This window comes from Tetrao urogallus (assembly GCF_951394365.1).
Source record: "Tetrao urogallus genome assembly, chromosome: 13".
Taxonomy (NCBI): Eukaryota; Metazoa; Chordata; class Aves; order Galliformes; family Phasianidae; genus Tetrao; species Tetrao urogallus.
This window is the reverse complement of record NC_136826.1, coordinates 16,169,101-16,188,381: the sequence shown is the minus strand read 5'-3', so window position 1 is coordinate 16,188,381 and position 19,281 is coordinate 16,169,101. Positions and strand designations below refer to the sequence as shown.

Below are 19,281 nucleotides of genomic sequence, written 5' to 3'. Positions count from 1 at the left end.
AGGCTAATGGATGATTCCTTTGCCTCAGTTTTTATTCTCCTGCAGTCCTCTGGGACGAGGCAGGAACTTTTAGAGGGAGCCTGGGGTCAGGCAGAGAATGAGAGGTGAGGAGAAGCAGATGGAAGAACTCAACTTTGCGTGGATGGGAAGTAAATATGACTTCACAGTCTTGCTGATCTGCTAATTTTGATCACGCATTCCCTCACTGCAGCCTCAGATCCAAACTTTTCTCTGCCACGTGGAATTTTCCTGCTGCCCTCTTCCTTCTGAGCAGTTTGTGCATCATTTCAAGGACTTGGGCAGCATCTTTCTCATGCCGCTAATTGGGAGACAGGCTCAGCGCCCTTACACAAGAAATGCTGGTGTGGATGCTGTGATGTTCCTCTGCTTTCTGCCTCTGGATGTTCACATTGCAGTCAGTTCTGCCAGCACTAACAGCCTATTCATCTCTCAAGTGTGACAGCAAGTACTGGGACTCCATACAGTGTGTGGGAATCCCCTTGCCTGCAGAAAAGCACCAATCCTTGCACTCAGGCTCACATGTGTTTCATCTTCAATGGGGGGTGGAGGTGGGGCAGAAGGGAGCTGTGTCTGAGTGTATTCTCCTGACCCAAATGCTGCTGGAGAAACCCGCAGTGTTACTTATGTGGATTTCCTTTTTCTTGCTTGCTTTTTTTTCTTTCTTTTTTTTTTTTGGTCTTCTTGTTCCTCTCTCCTGATTTACTGCATTTGCTCACGTGGCTTTGGAAAGGGGGGTTTTCTGAAGGCGTTTTGCTTCCAAAAGGAAAAGGAGCTGGCAAGCATTCATATTTTACTTCTCAAGTTATGTAGGGTAAAGTCTCCCAGTGGGAAAAGGGGAGATATAAGAGAGCAGAGAGCTGGTGGTGATACTTGCCAGAAGGAAAACGACAAAGAGGAGTGTGTAACTCTGGAGCTACATCCAGACCAAAGTGAAGTTTCAGAGGTATGTTTTCTGTCTGTTGTTGGGAGATAATTTTTGCTGATTTTATACAATTTGTGATAAAATGCCTCGTTGTGTGTAAAAAGGAGGAATGACTGTATTTTAGAAACAGTTTCTAAGCTATGAGTTGTTTGTGTGCAGGGAAGGATGCATCTTCACCAACAAAACGTTACCATTAATGTAGCTCAGCCCAGGTATGGTGTGGTCCCTGTATTAAATCAGAGAAATCAGGTTGTTTTTTCTTACTAGATCTGAGATTTAAGCTTCTGGCAGTTGATGTGAAGGGCTCAGGACGTCAGAGATAAGAGGCGACAGACCCTGCCCTGGATCTTGCTCTGTTTAAGACCTGTTTGATTATCCAGCATGGGTTTGTGATCCCATACCTGCAGCACGCTGCAGAAATATACCTTAACATTTTCCTATTGAATTGTCATTATTGTGAGACAACACAATTAAAATTCAGTTTTGTCAGTGCAATCAGTGGAGTGAATCGCATATTTTGCATTGAGCAAATGATGAAGGGTTGTATACTAAACTGTTAATACTGAGAATACTTTTGAAGTGATCAGCTATCCTCTTTTCAATGAGACATCATTACTCAATTCTGTTGTCTTTACTTGGTCAAAATTTCTGCTGCTTTAAGGGCCCTTTGAGAATTCTTAAATGCCTGACTGGTTCCATAAGGACTTAATTAGAAAGGAATTGTCTTTTCATTAAGTAAAATGATATCTTTGAGTATGATTTCTTTATTAACTAAAATGTCTTTAAGTTTGAAAAATGCCCTGCTTGAAGCACAGGAGCAAAGGCTGATCTGTCAAGAGAATCTCCTATTTCAGATGCTTGATAGCTATATTTTTCTTCACCGAAAACCAGTCCTAATCTTTCTAACTGAAGGGTAAATAATGCTGTTAAATCCATGCCTACGTGGACCACATATTTGAGTGTACTGCTTGAATCTGCATGGAATATATTTCTTTTACCCTTCTAATTAAAAGTCTTTGCGGAAGCAAGAGATGTGGATTTCCTTTGATGAAGACTCTAACAGTAAGTGATGTTCTGCAAAGACCCTTCAGTGTCCTTGTATCCAGCCCTGTGAATTAAAAAAAAAAGAAAAAGCTTGCTTTTTAATAGCCTTACTAAAAGGCTGCTTTCATGCCTATGAAATCCCAGGTGATCTTCAGGTGTGAACGACTTGATCCCCACTGGCAAGGGCTGCCTTTCTACATTATTTTAATTGTTCAGAGTGCTGGAAATAGAATGAAATCCAAGAAAACGATTGCAAGGAGCTTCAGTACTGCCTTTTGTCTCAGAAGTTCCTGCAGTATCTGTAGTTCCTGAGTCAATCATCTTTCTGCTCCGCTGGCCACAGAAAGCACCATCTGTAGCAGCAGATAAAACCCAGCTGCTCGCTTTTCTGCCCAGCTAATTAAAAAGTGCCATGACCTCCCCAGTGCTAATTGCATCCTATTAGTGGGATTGAGGAAAGGAGTCCAGCAGGGTTGCCTGATATTTCAGCTCCCAGCTTCCCGACATCATTTTAAATGATTTTATTTTATTATGACTGTGATTCCAGAACTGAGATGGCTGCAGAACGTATGTCTCACACTCGTTTTCTGATCTGCAGGTGAGCGATGTGACAGCAAAGTGCTGATAGCACATGCATTTCCTACAGAACCTCCCTTTCTGCCAGAACCAACATGCAGAGCAACTACTCCATGCTCATCACCACCAGGGAAACTCTCCAGATCTTCTATACAGCGCAGGCAAACTCATCGGCTGCGTTGCGCTCACCGCCTCCCTGCCCACTGACCTCTTCCAATTACCAGTTTTCGTTAATTCCAGCATTCTTCTCTGTGGTTTTTGCTCTGGGTTTGGTTGGCAATAGCGTGGTGGTTGTGGTGCTCTGTCATCGCAGCAGCCCCAAAACAGTTGCTAATATCTACATTTTTAACTTGGCTATGGCGGATCTGCTGTGTCTCGCCACCCTTCCCTTCTGGGCTGCCTATTATGCTCAGGGGTACAACTGGATCTTTGGATCTCTCATGTGCAAAATCTCCAGTTCTGTCCTGTGTCTGAACATGTTTGCAAGCATATTTTTCATTACATGCATGAGCGTGGACCGGTACCATGCGATTGTCCATCCTATTCGCTCCCAAAGAAGGACTCCACATCAGGCGTATTTTATCGCTTTGTTTGTGTGGGGCCTTGCCTGTTTGTCCTCCCTCCCAACTTTTTATTTCCGTGACACACACTACATTAAAAGCATGGAGGTGAAAGCATGCATTATGGCATTTCCTCATGAGAGTTACGCAGAGTGGTCTGTGGGAACAGCCTTCCTGAAAAATGCACTCGGCTTCTTCATCCCCTTGACGGTGATCACCACGTGCTACGTCTGCATCAGGAGGCACTTGATAAAAGCACAGGAGTTTGGCAAAAACAAGCAGAAGAGGGACAGAGTCCTAAAGCTGGTGGCTGCTGTTGTTGTGGCCTTCTTAATTTGCTGGCTCCCATTCCACATTTTGACGTTTTTGGATGCCCTGGCTCATATGAACGTCATTGACAACTGTGATGTGACAGGAATCATCGACACAGCACTGCCATTTGGCATCTGCATGGCTTTTGCCAACAGCTGCATCAACCCTTTGGTGTACTGCTTCATTGGGAACCAGTTCCAGGAGAAGCTCCATCGCTTGTTTAAGCGGCGAGTTTATCAGTTCAACAGCCAACGAGAGAGCTCTTCTTTGAGGAAAGGGAGCTGCCTCCGAGACACTGAGACAGCAGTGGGCAGGGAGAGGGAGCCCGAGTCCTTGCTGTAGGCACTGTGACATGGGGCTGTGTCAGTACAGCTTCTGCTGTACTCCTCCCTCCTGTTCCTTTCATTTTGTGATCATTCAGTCAGCACCTATTCGAAGGAGAGTCTTTATCTCATCCATGAGGATCTGTTCTTCCTTCTTTTCCACAATGAGCACTCAAGTTTTACGGAGAGGGAAGATTCTGGCTAGGAACTCAATTGATGGCATTTTAAGTACCAGCTTATACGTGACTGAGATCAAGCAAGTGCCTTAATGTAACACAGAATAAATACCAAAGGAACCTGGCACTGTAGCTACAACTGCATAGGTATTGAGTATCACATCCTGGCTAAACTGATTTTCTAAAAGAGATTCTCAGTTGAGAATGTGTAAATAAAGCGGTGATGATCCTTTTGTTCCTGTATATAGGAAAATACTAGACTTTTATTATATACATATGTATAGTTTTGAAAGTGTATTGTTAATGTATGTTAAACATATCAGATACGCTTCCTGCTCCTGCCCAGTGTCCTGAGAACACGTGGAGAAGTGGATCTACAAATTGTGCCAGAGGCAGGAGAGCATTCCTAGGGGAAAGTACTACCACATGCATGTTTTTATGACTTTCTCATAGCAGGTTGCAGGTTTACAGGACAGATGGTCCTTAGCTCTGCTCCACTGTGATTGTTTCTGATGGTAACAGGCTGGGAACTGAGCATGCCAAGTCCCAGTGCTACGTGCTTAAATCCCACACACTGCCCAGCAGATTCAGGGAAAGGACTTTCTGATTGGACTTTTGCATTTCAAATGTCAATCACTACTGTAATTTTTAGGTACTGTAAGCAAAAAGACTGTGACTCTGTCTTCATACCCATAAACAAAACCATGGTGGGACTTCCAAATCTTACCCTCATCTCAGTGCATGCATTTGTAAATAAGAGAAAGGGGAAAAAAGAAAGTATTTGGCAAAGAGGGATTTTATTTTGAGGTCATGTTAGGTTATTTAAAATTTGCTTTTGTAAGATACTGATCCTAAGCACCAATCTAGATCCTTTTGAAAGGATCATGTTTGATAGGCTCATTATAAAAGAGGGACCTGATAGCACCGTGATCACTTTCCAGCAGGCTGTTCCCAGACTGAATGACCCAGAGTGACCAAAAGATTGGTGGCTTCAGGGAAATCTATCCAGCAAGTTACTTTTGAAGCTTATTTAAGCACTTCTGGGTCCATAGGTCAGAAATTAAACGTGCTGGCAGGGTAACCAAGATTCTGGCCTCTCTGAAATCCCAAAGCTGGTTGCTGCCTGCAGGCCATGGGAACGTGATGCAAGAGCCATCCATTGCTGTTAGGGTGAGGGTCAGTTTCTTCACTGGTGCTCACGAGAATGGGATTTTGTGAGGAAATCTGCCAGCCTCAAAGTGATGTGGGATGAGGAGGTTGTGTGGAACTGGGCGGAATGAACAACTTCTTCCTGGTGGTTCCTGCCCCGGTGTGGCGTTCTGGTGATGGGGGGGATGTGGTTGGAGAGGTGCTCGTTCCAGAAAGTGGAAGAGGCGCCGCTGAGTTTCCCCTGGAATGTTTGTGTTGAAAATGTTCCGACGAGTTAATAGCGTCTGGGGCGTCGGATATTTCTGGAAGGACAAACTGTTAATTGCTTAGCAGTGAGCAAAACAACGCAGTGGTGTTACAGCAAAACAAATAATTACATAAAGAAAATTAGCAGGTGTTCAAAGTGTCCGGCTCAGAGAAGTAATAAGAGGTTATTGGAGCCTTTTTTACCTTTGCTGCTTTACAGGTCAGTAATGAGCACAGCTGTGCCACTGATTGGTAATCTCTGTAGTCACAAACCAAAACAAACTACAGGAGTTGACCCCAATGCTGCCCATCTGCTACCACGCTAAGACACGGGTTTAGTGCGTCAATTTGGACCTGTTCAAAAAAGAACGGCTTTTAACAAGGCTCGTGCCTTCTGCCTTTGATGCACAAACCTTCACAGGTAGGAAAATATGAGAGGAATCTGAAGTCTGGCTGCGGCAGCATTGATGCCTGCGAGGGGCTGGGAAAGCTTTCCGGTTGAGAGAGCAGCAAAGCAGAATCTCCCGTTGCTGCAGCCAGAGGGCAGAGATTAGCGAGCGCTTCCTGGGGCTGAGGCGGTGCGTTCATTGCTATCTGCTAGGGAAAAGAAATGGAAACAAGCAAAGTTAGGTGGGAGGTAAGGCTGAGAGGGGAGGAAAATCGCTACGTTCAAAAAAAGCATACCCAGAAGGTCACCTTCTGCAGGAATGACAGAGCAAGAGACCCTGCTAGCTTGGTGGTGACGTTTCTTGCCAGATATTCTGTGTATCTCAAATAGGTTGTGAGTTTGAGCACCTGGGTAAAACAAGCAGCCCCAAAAGTCTGTCTGCAGAGGAACCTGAGCTGGGAGCCAGGGAGGTGCTGTGTCAGAGTGCTGCTTTATTTTTAGAGCAAACTGAATATGGGTGAGATCTGTGACTTCCTTACACTTCAGTTTCTCATGGGATTTTTCAGGCTTTTTTAAATGGAAAATGTGATTTACCATAGCTTCAGTGTGTTTTGGTTTTTTTTTTTTTAATTTTCTGACAAAGAATAGACAAAAATGTAAGGTTCTTTTTTTTTTTCCTTGCAAATTTAGAAGCTGTTGTTTTCCTTTTAAGTGAACAGTTCCCTGATATTTGCAAATAATTCCAAGTTGTGCGATGCTACAACTTTTCACTGTCAAAACCCGAATTCCCTCACATGCCCCAGTCCTTTACAAGTCTTGTGTTCCCTAGGGATTGCCAGAAAACAGCCAGGCAGCCCAAGGAGCTCTGTGGAAGCTAGGGAACCCCACTGATGGTGCTTTGCTGCCCTGGAATGATGCACACAATTTTTACCAGGGAAATGCAAGAGTGTGTCTGGTTGCTCATTGTCTTACTTGCTCTGTGAGTGCAGTGAGATGAATTTCTGAGCAGCAGTTGGAGTTCAGAGGGCTGTGCCTGCTCCTTGTATCAGTGGTGAAGAAAGCTGCAAAGGGGTGAATGATGCTCTTCCAGATGGAAAAGTTAATGGGTTTGGAGTCAAAGCTGAGTGGCAGCAGGGCTTGTTTGGATATGGGAATGTTCTGGAACAATTCTGGGCCTGTTAGTGTGTTCTTCCCCAGAGATGGCTGGAAGGGATGGGTTTTCCTCAGGTTCATTTGGTCTCTGTCATAGTTGTACATATAATCCTATTTGCAGCTTCCTTTTTCTGGCTGTATTTGATTACCGTTAGCTTAAATGAATTGCGAAGAGCCTTGATCCAAACTGAGCATCCTGTGCACATCTCTAAGTTGACTTTAATATGCAACTTCAAAACATGAAGCAAGGAAAACCACTGGCATTTATTAGCACAAGCCAGTGCCGAGTGGTGAGCTAAATGTCTTGTTTATACAAGATATACAATAAGAAATGTTTGGTACAGCTTGTTCTCCCTGAGAAGTCAATGCAGCTTGAGCATGCCCTGGAACACACTCAGCACATTTGTCCTGTTCCTCAGGCCAGATTATGGGTAGAAATATCATGTTGCTGCCCCACGGCCGACTGCCACAACTTGCCTGCTGCCTGTGATGGGTCCCCTTCTCCTGCCTGTAGGGCACAGAGTACCAAGGGGTGAGCTGTGCTTCCCCATGAAAATGAAGGCTTTTGGATATCTTCTGGGAGCTGTTTTGGCAGGAACACAGGAAAGATGCAACGTGGAGATGAGGTGGTCTGGCAGCCTTCTCTTGATGCTGGCAGGCTCACTGCTTGCTTTTTGACTCTGCTTCTCTCAAAGAAAAATGAGTGCTCTTGTTGTGATGGACTGTGCAGCCTGTCCTGGGGTGTGCTCTCCTCATGTCTCTTGTGGTTTTGCCTTACCTGTATGGTGCCTGTATGTGGAAGGAGCCCAGGGCTGCTCTGTTTAGCATCACAAACCCTTTGCCCCAGATACAGTGGTTGACAGATTGCAGTGTTTACTGAGGTGCCTAACTGAGAAGCAATGCTCCCCCGTATTTCTCAAGAAATAAGATGAAAGAAGCAAATAAATTCAAAAGAAGCGAGAGTCAAAACAGGGATTTGCTTATTGGGAAAACAGGTTTAATGAGAGGAGGTTCAAGTGATGCCTAATCCTGTGAGATACCCAGCCAGCAGCCGCAAGCTTGGGTGCATTTCCCTCACCTAGCCAGGTACTTGCAGACCTTCTCCCACACTATCATTTCCACAGCTGTGCTCTGCACCACTCTGCATCATTGGAGTGCCCTCACAGGAAGCAGGGCTGGGTTTTGGTGGTCTCATGTGCAGAAGGAGGTGCAAGTGTGGCTGGAGACAGCAAGGGCAGAAGCTGGGAGCTGTACCTCTTCTACAGTGGGAGCCCAGAAGCACCTCCCCGCAGTACTTGTGTCCTCTGTAACCCATGGGATTTCCATCCACCCACCCATCCACCCACCCATCCACCCACTCATCCACCCACCCACCCATCCATCCATCCATCCATCCATCCATCCCTCTCCATGCCCAGGCTGTAAGCCTGCCAGCTTCAAGTGTCAGCCCTTACGTCTGTAGACGGTGGTGTAACTTCCCTCAGCTTCCAAAACCAGACTTTTTTTGCTTTGCTGCCTGTCTGCCCCTGGCAGTAAGCCGGGGCAAGAAGCCAGAGGGAGACTTACATGGGTGATATAACTGCAGTCCTTGCTGAAATGTTCCTGGGCCCTGGTCTGGAAAGGGAGTGAGCCAGCCCTGCTTGCTGCCTCGCTCAAATGTTTGCTTTCCATTTCCTCTGCAGCTGAGAGAGAATCTGAATTTGATACTATAAGCTCCAGACAGAACACTTTTAATCCCAAAAACATTTCACAGGGATAAACCAGAGTGATACAGAAGAGGATGTGGGTCGTAACACTGATTTTCCTGCTGTGAGATAGATCTGAACCTACACCTTCACCTCTCTGACAGCCAATAGCTCTTCTGTTTGAACAAACATAGGTATGCAAAGCTCCACTGTATCCCCTAAAGACAAGATCCAGTGTGAGTTTTGATTCCAGAATGCGTGAGTTGAAATGTTGTATTGTTTTTGCAGCAAATAAGAAAGTCAGTTACAATATCCAACTCAACGTGCTGCAGTGGTGCAAATGTGACATATCCCATGCCATGCCCTCCCCCTAACCCCTGTGCTTTGCCAGCAGATGCATGCAGTCAGCCGGCAGCTCAGGTTGGATGTGGGGAGCCACTGGCCTCAGCCATCCCTGCCCCACAGTGCCCTGCTTGGCATGGTGCAGTGCCATACACAACACACAGCAGCCTTCAAAAATGACAGAAAACCATCTGCATTAAGCATTAGGACAGTGTCCAAACATGAAGTCCTTTCGCAATGGCAGGAAAGTGAAAATAATGAATACAAACAGCACAAGGCATACAGCTGTGTCATGGCAGAGTTCTCATCTCTTGAGAAAGCAAAGTGTTTCATACGTTGCACGAAAGCAACTTAAACTCTGTTTCTTCTCAAATCTTTGGTGAGGTGACGGTTATATGGCATGTTACTGTTCAGGGTCTTGCAGAACATGGTAGGTGTTCTCTGCAGGTGCTAAGCAGCATTTCTCTGCACTCCTTCAACTGCTATGGTAAGTAACATTAGGAATTTTACACATTAGGAAATAGGTCTCATGACCCTCATGCTACTAACAGCTGACCTTGCAAACCCCTTCACTGGGTGCAAGAGATTCCTTCCAAAGTAAGGACAGCAGAATTTGGTTATCTACACAAATCCCTACTGTGGTGAACTCGGGCATTTTAGAGCATCCTGGATCCCTTTGTAAATAGTGTGCTAGATGTCCTTGTTTTACTGCACCAGTAATCTTCCTTTAGATGAGTATGTTGTGTAGAATTTGTTCAAGCTTCTGTGGAAGAGGAATCCACCATGCGCTATTCGGTATGAAGTAAATGTGTTTGACAAAAGTCTAGATGGAAATGTACTTCCAGACCCAGATATAATTCATGATATAATCAACGTATCAAATAAGAGAATAATTGTTTTTTCTTTCAAATGTGTGGTAACAGATTGTTGTCTGGCAAAGAAATTATACAACCTAAGGGAGCTGTTTTCAAGGACAAGTCTGGAAAAAAGATTGGAGAGGATGATACTAAATGTACTGTATTAACTGGGGAAGTCCCTTGGACATCACTGGCTCTCAGCCCAGGATATGGCAGTGATTTCATTTTGATCCTCTTCCCCTAAAGGACTGCAAAGAGATCTTTCCTTCATCCCGGAGATGAAATTACCCAGAAAAGTCAGGAATGTTTATTCCTACAGCTCAAAGTCCAGATTGGATCTGAACTGCAATAAGACTACCTGATGTAGGGGCTCTTCTGCTGAGGTTTACTTTGCAGGTGACTCTCTCCAGGAGTTGAGGTACTGGAAAGATAGGAATGTTCTTAATGTCGGGCTTGTCTATAGCTGCAAGAGTATCCAGAGCAAACTTCATGCTGAAGGCAGGAGCAGATTTTATCCGTGCCCAAGCTGGTTGGTAGCTCACATTGTTACTGACTGCTAACGCAACGTTTGGGTTAAGCAAGATTCTCCTCAGGCAATACCATCAAAAATAAATAAATAAATAAAAGATTTCTGCCATTTGAAAAGAAGTCAGAGGTTCATGTGGAACGAACAGGGCGGATTCAGCACGAGGGCAGGTTGAATGCCTCTGAATAATTGCTGGGGAATGTATGCGGGTTTTCCTTGGGTCGCAGAGCAGGCGACAGCGCTGAGAACATGTTCTGGTGCTCTGGGACACAGAGAGCACGTGGCCTGCCGAGCCACACTGATGCAGTTGGAGGCACATGAAGAATGGTTGTTCTCAGAGCTCCCCCCTGCCGTGGATCCTGCCATAAATCTTTGTTGTGTTGGTGTTGCTACCCGTGCTTGTCTCACAATCCTTGCCATAGCTGTGACTGCAGGGATGTGTGTTTGAGCAGCTTAAAAGGTAACAGCAAACCCGGCCACTTCTAACGCTGTGTTTGAACAGCTCGTAAAGATGTGGTGCAGTGCTGACAGCATCTACAGGTGCTTTTCTCTGTCCTGCAAACAAGTTCAACTCATTTCTACTGACAGAGGAAGCAGCTGCTCAGCCACGCCGTGGCAAAGCATGCTTTATTTCCTCACGTAATCTCACATCACAGCACATACTGCTCTGAAGACTGAACGTGCTTGCAGGCATTTGTTTAGCACAAAGTTCATTCTGCAAAAGCACGGTGCTTTTGCAAGAAAGCGATTGTACTTTCAAGTGGTTGGGAAATACTGAAGGGCAAATTAAGAACCCTTGCCCCGAAGCCATTTTGCCAGATTGCTCTCTTGCTGTAGGCAATGCCTTATTTCCTCATTAGCCTCTTCAAGAAAGCTGAATGCTCCCATAAAACTATTATGTGCTGGTCTCTGTTAGAAGCTTCAATCCTATTAGGATTTTACTATCCAGGTGAGTCTCTTAAATGCTCCATGATTTAACACCGTTCTCTGCTTTTTCAGTGGGCAGAAAAAGGATGTGATTGTAGTGCAGGATCTTGGTTCAGAGAGGGAGGTGAGGCTCTGATGGTGCTTTTGGAAATTCCTTGTGAAAGCCTAAGCAGGGTAAAGAAGAGCAACAATTCTGTCTTCAGATCCTTTCTGTACGTTCTTATATCTGAGTTGGATGAAGAGATATTCTTTTGTGTATTTCAGGGGTAAGATACTGCATGTATCTCCCAGGAGGTTGCTGTGTGGATGAGGCATTGTTCAAAGCTTAGGCTGTTAGCCAGGATACTCTGTTCCGTACTCTGATTTGCAGTGAATGCATTCCAGTTGGGAAACAATGGGCTATTTTACAATAATGATCTTAAATCTTAGCTGAACAAAGTTCTATCAGTTTTCTTTCTTTCTCCTTAAGTCTCTAGGTCACAGAAAGACATATCAGACCTTCTCCAAAAGAAGAAAGAGGCCACCTAATGCTTAATTACTGCAGTGGAAAACCATTTTCTTGAAAAGTATGAACTAACAACAGTACACTAATAATATTAATTATTTTTATTAAAAGGATATTTTTATTATATGTTCAAATTAAAAGGCATGGAAAGTCAGATTGCAGCTGGCTGTGCTTTGAAGCATTCAGCATCTCTATTTCAGGTGTGGATCAACTGCTCGTCATTTTGTCTGTTTGGGGAGTGTTTAAGTTACTGACAGCTTGCTGTGGCACTCAGAGGAAAACCAGTTCTGCTCTACCTGGTAACTTCACTGACATGTTTGTGAAAGCTCCACCACCCCATAGAACTGTATGGAAGCTGAGAGAGAGGTGAAGTGTGGTTGAACAAAAATGTTCAGAAAAGGTAATTGCTGGCACCAGACCACCTGTATGGAGCTGCAGAAATCCCTGTGTGTTTTTCTCAACAGTGAGCAGAGCAGGATCCTTGGCTTCCTTTATTTTCAGCAGTGAGAAAGGATCCCCAGCAGTTTGTTTCATGGGCCCTTTTCTCTCTGTATTGGCCTTTAAGGGAGCCTCAAGCTACTGGAATGGTTGGAGGGGGGTCTGAATGTATGGGTTTTTCCACTTCATGTTTCTTTGTTGTCCTCTGGAGATAATTTGGTTTTCACACACTGTCTGCACAAGGAAATTGGGCTCCTAGCTGGCTGTGCATAATCTCACTTGGATGAGAAATGTAAATGACACGGATGGTTCCCTAAAGCACGTGTCAAGCATCTCTGTTAAATATTGACTTTGTGCTTTAGGTGTTTGGCTGGTCTTTCAGTGGTACCCTTGCTTTCAAAGGCATCTGCTGTACAATAGGTGCAGTATAGTCTCAGTACAATCACCTTGTCCATTGAACTGTGTTCAAATGAACACTGAAAACACTTCCTTACTGCAGATGTTCACTATGTCCATCAGGGCTTTGTTTTATCAGTGTGTGCAAGCGCAGGGGATGCTAGCCCTGCACTAAACAAGTCATCAAGTGTTATCCATATTGCAGTCCCAGTGGTGTGTAATGATAGCAGGGTCAATTTCATTTCTTGCCTACCTAAAACAGCCTCCTAAAAAAAATTTCTACGTAGAAATGAAGTGAAAAGAAGACAAGATAAGATTCCACCTAAGACTATACATTGCTAAAGAGCAACATGGAGGTCATCAAAAGCTCTCATGAAATATTTCAGGTGCATACTTCATTCTTTGCTGGTGATGATCTATCCGACAGAAAATGTTCATTTTTCATTAACTTTATAGGCAGCAGTGGGATGGATCTCCATGGCTTTTTCCATAGCACAGCACAAGATGAGTGCACTATAACAGAGTGTAAGAGCAGTGTGTTTGGCTGTGTTCATTGCAATGAGCAGTGCTCCTCTGGCCATCTTCCAGGCAGCAATGCTGAGTTAAATAAGTTGTGTTTTCAATGTGTACAGTCACCCAGAGCAAATTTGCTGGGCCTTTCTGGTATAAATTTAACCTTCTTCTATCTGAAACAAAATAATTCCTTCAGTAAATAAATACCACCAGGCAGATTTATCAGCAGCAACCTTTCCTTTCCTGCAGCTTGCAGTGTCCTCCAGTGTTCTCTGTCTTGTGCAATCGAGGAAATATTCTTAAACCATTCACATACAAGAACTGAAGAAGTGCCCCAGAGCTTTTCTGATAAGCTTCAGAATTCCGATAGTATTAATGTCTTAACTTTCCAAACTTGAAGAAATAACACAGATAAAATTACACACAGAACAGGCACACACGGACAAAAATGCTGCATTTCAGCCAAGATGGAACATTCCTTTGTGAGGTTATTTTTAACAAGATGCCATTAGATTTCCTTTTTTTTTTTATAGCAACCTCCAACAAAGGCTAAAGTTAATATTGAGAAATACGATGCTGCCCACCAGCCACATTCAGTCCAGTAACTCCTGATGAAAGACAAAAGCACCCAAACTTTGCTTTCCTTTCCCATTCCCACCCTTGCTTTTCTGCAAGCCCACTGAAGCCAGCTTTTGGAAGCTCCAAAGTCAGCATTTCAGAGCTGAACTTGACTGTCCTTGCCTCAAGCAGGATTAGAGCCAGTCACCCCTGTTAGCAATTATCTCATCAGTTCTACTTTTTTGTTATTTTTTACTTATAGAAACTTACATTTTTATCTTCCATATCTCTGGCCATCTCTACTTTGGCATCTTTCTATCTGGCTTACAGCTCTCACAGTGCTTTAGCACTGCATTCCAGAGCTGAAGGTAGATTCTGTGTCTGATTTACACACCTCTTGCCTCCTGTGCATGGTTGCTTTCCTACTCTCCTAATATTCTTTGGTTTCAGTAGAACAAGTCAAGATTTGTTTTTTGTTTCTCTCCTGAATACATTTTGCTGTTGATTTTGTCTTGTAACATAGCAGGGTACAAATGGCAGGGCAGAAGACCTGGTTCTTAACCTTGTAATTGTTCCAAATGTGTTAACATTGTCTTCCTTTCCATAAATCCATTACAAACAAGCAGAGCAGTGCTGGGAGGCTCCTAGCATATGTAACAATTAGAGAGCTCCACACAGGAATCCCCTCTTGTACTCCATTGAATAAACAAACCCATCACCTAATTTGGCTGTCAGTTTGCTGCCTACATTACAAAGTGGGAAGCTATAGCTTTTTTTTCCCCTTCAGCTCCTTCTTTCTTTTAGCTGCTCCGATTGTCTTTCTCCATTAATTTTTATCTCTTTCCAGTGTAGGAAAACTAGCGGAGTTTGTCCATTTTTTTTTATCCTGTAGCTTTGTACGAGTCAGCTCCTTTTTCACAACAGCCTGAACTTGTGTGAGTCACAGAAAGCAATTATTTGTGTAGGTGTAACTTGGGTGTAATGCTCCCCTGGATCTCTGTAGAGATTGCAGAGAGAAAACTACCCCCAAATACTGTGTCATGAAAAATCTGCCATGTACTTCCTGAAGAACTGGTCAGGTGTTGCTTTAGTGTGGTCCTCTAACATTTTTGCTGCAGGGCTTAAACCTCTGAACAGGCATTTCTCTAATTCTCAGCAGTGTCCTCAGAGACACCAATGGCAGTGTTTCCTTTTCTTTTTCCCACCAGGAGGCACGTTGGGCTTGTTACTGTCACGTGTTTTGATGATGGGAAGGAAACTGCTGCTGGGAGCACCTGGGAAGGGTGTGGGGTGAAAGGTTGCTGTTGTATTTACCTTTGGATGGAGGGAGGGAGGGAAAAGGACTGCTCAGTATTTGTTTTTGATCTGGCAGCTAACAGGTTTCTGGTATGATTCCAGCTCTTTGGAAGTGTTGTCTCATGCAGTCAGACTCTCCCTGTTGGGCAACAGTTTTGTTGCTCCTCGGGAGCTTAACTGTCTTGGAACAGTGCAGCTGAAGCACAGAGTAACAACAGGGCAGGGGACTACAGAGCTGGCTCCTGTCTTGGGCCATTGAGTGGCAAGGTCTAATTGGAGCAGCTGGGAAGGGTTGGCACTGAGCTGGCCATGCCTGGCTGCTGCAGTGTGCTAAGAGATCTCCAGCTAACCAGAGCTGTGCTCAGCAGCCTCAGTGCTGTGAAAGCCTGTTCTGCTCCGCCTGGGCATGACAGCTGGACCAGAGCCAGCTGAGTGGGAACGTTCTTCCCAACTACAGAGATGTGCAAGTCAACTAAAGGTCCCAGCAGTGCTTATCAGCTGAGGAGTGTGAGGGCAGAAGCCTTTTAGGAGAGGTCTTTCCTATGCAGGAGGAAAGTTGTCCATGATCTCTTTGCTGTTGCACTGTGGTGGGTAGGTTGCTGTGCCAGTCTCAGTGCACACTGTGCCCAAGTTTCCCACAGTCAGACACAGTGATGCCAGATGCAGAGCACGTGGGTTCCTGCTTGTGGAGGCAGACTGTGGGGATTGAGCGTTCCTGAAGTGCAGTCCCAAGAGAGGATGGATGTGGTAGGACAGGGAACTGGGAGGAAGGAGGAGATCTCAGTGACACCTTTACTTTCTGCTTCAGCAGAAACGCCTTTATCTTGAAGTGAAATCCTCCTTCCTCCACCCTTCCAGTGACGTCATTCAGTGAGGAATGTGCTTATGAGTTTTGGGAGAGAGAAAAACACCCCCTCCCACACCTTCAGAGCCTACGCTGCCCTAAGACTTAATAGCATGTTACCTGCTGGTATCATGGTAATTTCATGAGAGGTTAAACAGTATCATCTGTTACCAGCTGCCCTCCCCACACCAGTCTGGGTCTGCTATCAGCTCCCGAGAAGACCAGCTTCAGGGTCTGGAAGGACTGCAGAGATGGACATTCCCCTTGTACATGGTCCTGCCCATTCAACCTCTGGTGCAATCCTTGAGCAAGTATTGGGGAGCAAGCTGGCATACAATCAAGCTTTGCCTTCTGATAACATTTTGCTAAAACATCCCACATCTGATCAGGTCTAGGACTCCCAATCTGAGGCAGGAAATACCAATTTTCAGGCAGATTTGCTGGTGGGTGAGGAGAAGAAGGAGGCTGAGACATGCATTTTGGTTGAACAGCGGAGAAGCATCTGCTTCTTCACCCCACTGAATTCAGATGGAGCACGGGCTCTGGGCTCTGCTTGCATTTAGGCTCACCAGTTACTGGGACTGAAGACTACATATACTTGTATATGCAGCTTTTTGGAATAATCACACGTAACTTTTAACACTGTACCTGTCCTGCTGAAGAATCAGACAGGTGCAAGGTCTGGAGTTGTTCTGCACTGCAGAATGCTATGCAGTGATAACCTTAGGTGAGATACGTAACACATATTGTCCTCCCTGTTTTATATAAGAGGAAACAGAAAGATGAAATTGCCCTCTCAAACTGAGTGTCTACATTCCTGGCGTGTCCCAGCCTCCTACATCCTCACTGGCAGCTGTGGGTGCAGAATGAAGGCAGAAATTGGGCAGCAGTGTCAGAATCAAATGGATGTTCTTAGTCTCAAGCTTGTCGCTTTGTCAAGCAAGCCATATGTTTTCAGTTTAAAAATTTGTAAGAACTGTATAAGCCATGAGAAATATGAAACCATGCCAGTAATTCCATTTATCTCACCTGATTTTGCAGTAACAGTAACAATAAAATTGTCCGTTTAGAATTTTTGAGATGCTGTGAGTTCTTTTCTTTGGAATCACGAAGAGCTGAAAGTTTCTTTCAGAAACAACTTCCTGGTAGGCTTCACTTCTAAAGATCAGAACAACCTTATTATTATTTACTGGATCAAGCATTTCATGGCTTTTTAAATGTAATTTTTATAGGAACGTAGAACTTGGGACACGTTTTAAAGAGCAGAGCCACAGCTTTTCTTAGCAATGTGGTGGATAGGAAGATAAAATTACAAAGCAAGTAAGACATCTCGTTCAGATGAATTTCATTTGGCAACTACCAGTTATTGTTAGAGTTTCTGAACTCAGCCTTGAAAATGCTGTGGGTACAGCACTGCGAAGATGCCTGCATCCCTCACCGTCAGGGCAGGTGATGGGTCCAGTTCACTCTCTACAGCATTTGTCTTTGTCAATTGCCTTGGATTCAGCCATATGCCTCGAGGGCAAGAGCAACTGTTCCAGTATTCCCTGTGGGAATGCTCAGTCTTTTCTGGAGTGATGAAATCCTGATCCTGCAGTGCCAGTTCTGTTGGCAGTGCCTTGATGTATACTTTGTTTGCTGTTCCCTAGCCCTTAAGTGATTTCCGCTCATTCAGGTCAGACTGTTGCTACACTGGGGGATTCCAGTTTGCAACAGAATGAATAGCTCTGACCTGACTATTTTTATTCTGGTCTTTTCCCCATTTCTTTCCTGGAAATGGTCACCTTGCTCTCTCCCTGCCTTTGGTAATCGTTCTGTAATCATACATGACCTTTAGAAGTGTTTCCTTGCCAAAAGCCTAATCAGAAATCTCCATACCATAACAATTTATTTTGTCATTGCAGTATTTTAGACAGCCTGTGATGACTGCCTGCTGTTTGGTTTTAACACATCAGTGTGCATTGCTTCATGCAAAATTAGTAATTACAAATTACTAATCAAATGTGATTCCTTACCAGAAGGAGTATCGATCACTACAGATGGAAGAGAAGTCAAGATTATGATTATGATCAATCACAGAATGGCTTGGGTTGGCAGGGACCTCAAAGGCCATCCAGTTCCAACCTCATGCCATGGGTAGGTTTCAACCACTACATTAGGGCTCAGGCTGCCCAGGGTCCCATCCAACCTGGCCTTGGGCACCTGCAGGGACAGAACATCCACAGTTCCTCTGGCTAACCTCTTCCAGGGCCTCACCACCCTCCAAGTAAAGAATTTCCTCCTTACCTCCAATCTAAACCTCCCCTCTTTCAGCTTTAAGCAGTTCCCTCTTGTTCTACATTATCAGACCATGTAAAAGTTGGTCTCCTTCCCACTTATAAGCTCCCTTTAAGTACTGGAACACTGCAATGAGTCTCCCTGGAGCCTTCTCTTCTCCAAGCTGGACACCCCCATCTCCCCCAGCCTTTCTTGAGCATAATGACTAACTAAACTTGACAGCAATGAAAGCTTCCTGACGAAGAATACTGTAGCAGCTGTCTAAGACACTTCTTTTTGTTTACACAGTCTGATCTCAACAATGTGTGTGATATCATATCATTTTTATGGTACAACAGATAAACTCTCTGATTACGCTGCATTGGCTTACGCTCACTTAGGGTTCATTTCATGTTTTCACTGCTATGTGCCTACAGAAGAAAATCAACATCAGAAACAGAAACATAACTAAAAGAGCAAATAATTAAAGTGTAATTGATGTTGATACATTTAAGAAGACAAGATTGAAACTCATGCCAACCTTGACCTGGATGCCACAGTGATGTGATGAAATAGAGTACAAGAATGGGCACCACTCCCATGTAGGCTGACACCAAACACTGCTAGGTGTTCCTACAGCTCTTTATATGTCTGTGCTGAATCTACTCCTGCTGTCCACATTTTTTTTGGAGCACAAACATGAGAAGATTTTTTTTTTCCTTACAAGAATGCATTTTGTTTCACAAATTGGAGCGGTGTCAGAGAAGGGAGGCATCTTTAAAATGTTACACAGTGAGCATCCCTTAAAATGTATGCCCAAGTCTTCATATCATTAGATTATTACTGGGTTGTAATTCTTGTGAAACCAAGATTTCTTCTGAGAAGTCCAGGGTACCATTCTTGTTGGAATGGAACGTATAACTTTCCCCCATCCTTGGGCACCAGGACTGTCTCTACACATCTGATGTACAATGCCAATCAAATAACAATAAAAAGATTGTGAAACCTTAAAAAAACCCAGCAGGCATAAAACTGAGGATGGTCTGGAGATACCTGAGGTGTTTGTGGAATTAGAGATGTTTGGCTTGCAGAGAGAGGTTTGGGATGTACAAAACACACTGCTTCACAGCTGGAGTTACCTACATAGATATAAGTCTTGTAATAAGCCACAGAAATTAGAGGCAAGCACAGGGTCAGGGAACTGCACATGATCAGGATGGGGGAAGATGATGGCCCAGGGAAGAGGGTATTGCAAAGGAGGGTTCAGTG

The 19,281-nt window shown here is 44.4% G+C and overlaps 1 protein-coding gene across 1 annotated transcript; it reads left to right on the top strand.

The window, feature by feature from the left end:
• Window positions 1-2,658: 2,658 nt before the first annotated feature.
• AGTR2 (angiotensin II receptor type 2) lies at window positions 2,659-3,777 on the top strand (the record flags this gene model as incomplete). The annotated part of the gene is made up of 1 exon (XM_079541903.1): window positions 2,659-3,777. The coding sequence occupies one exon, from the start codon at window positions 2,659-2,661 to the stop codon at window positions 3,775-3,777; it is 1,119 nt and encodes a 372-aa protein (XP_079398029.1).
• Window positions 3,778-19,281: the final 15,504 nt, after the last annotated feature.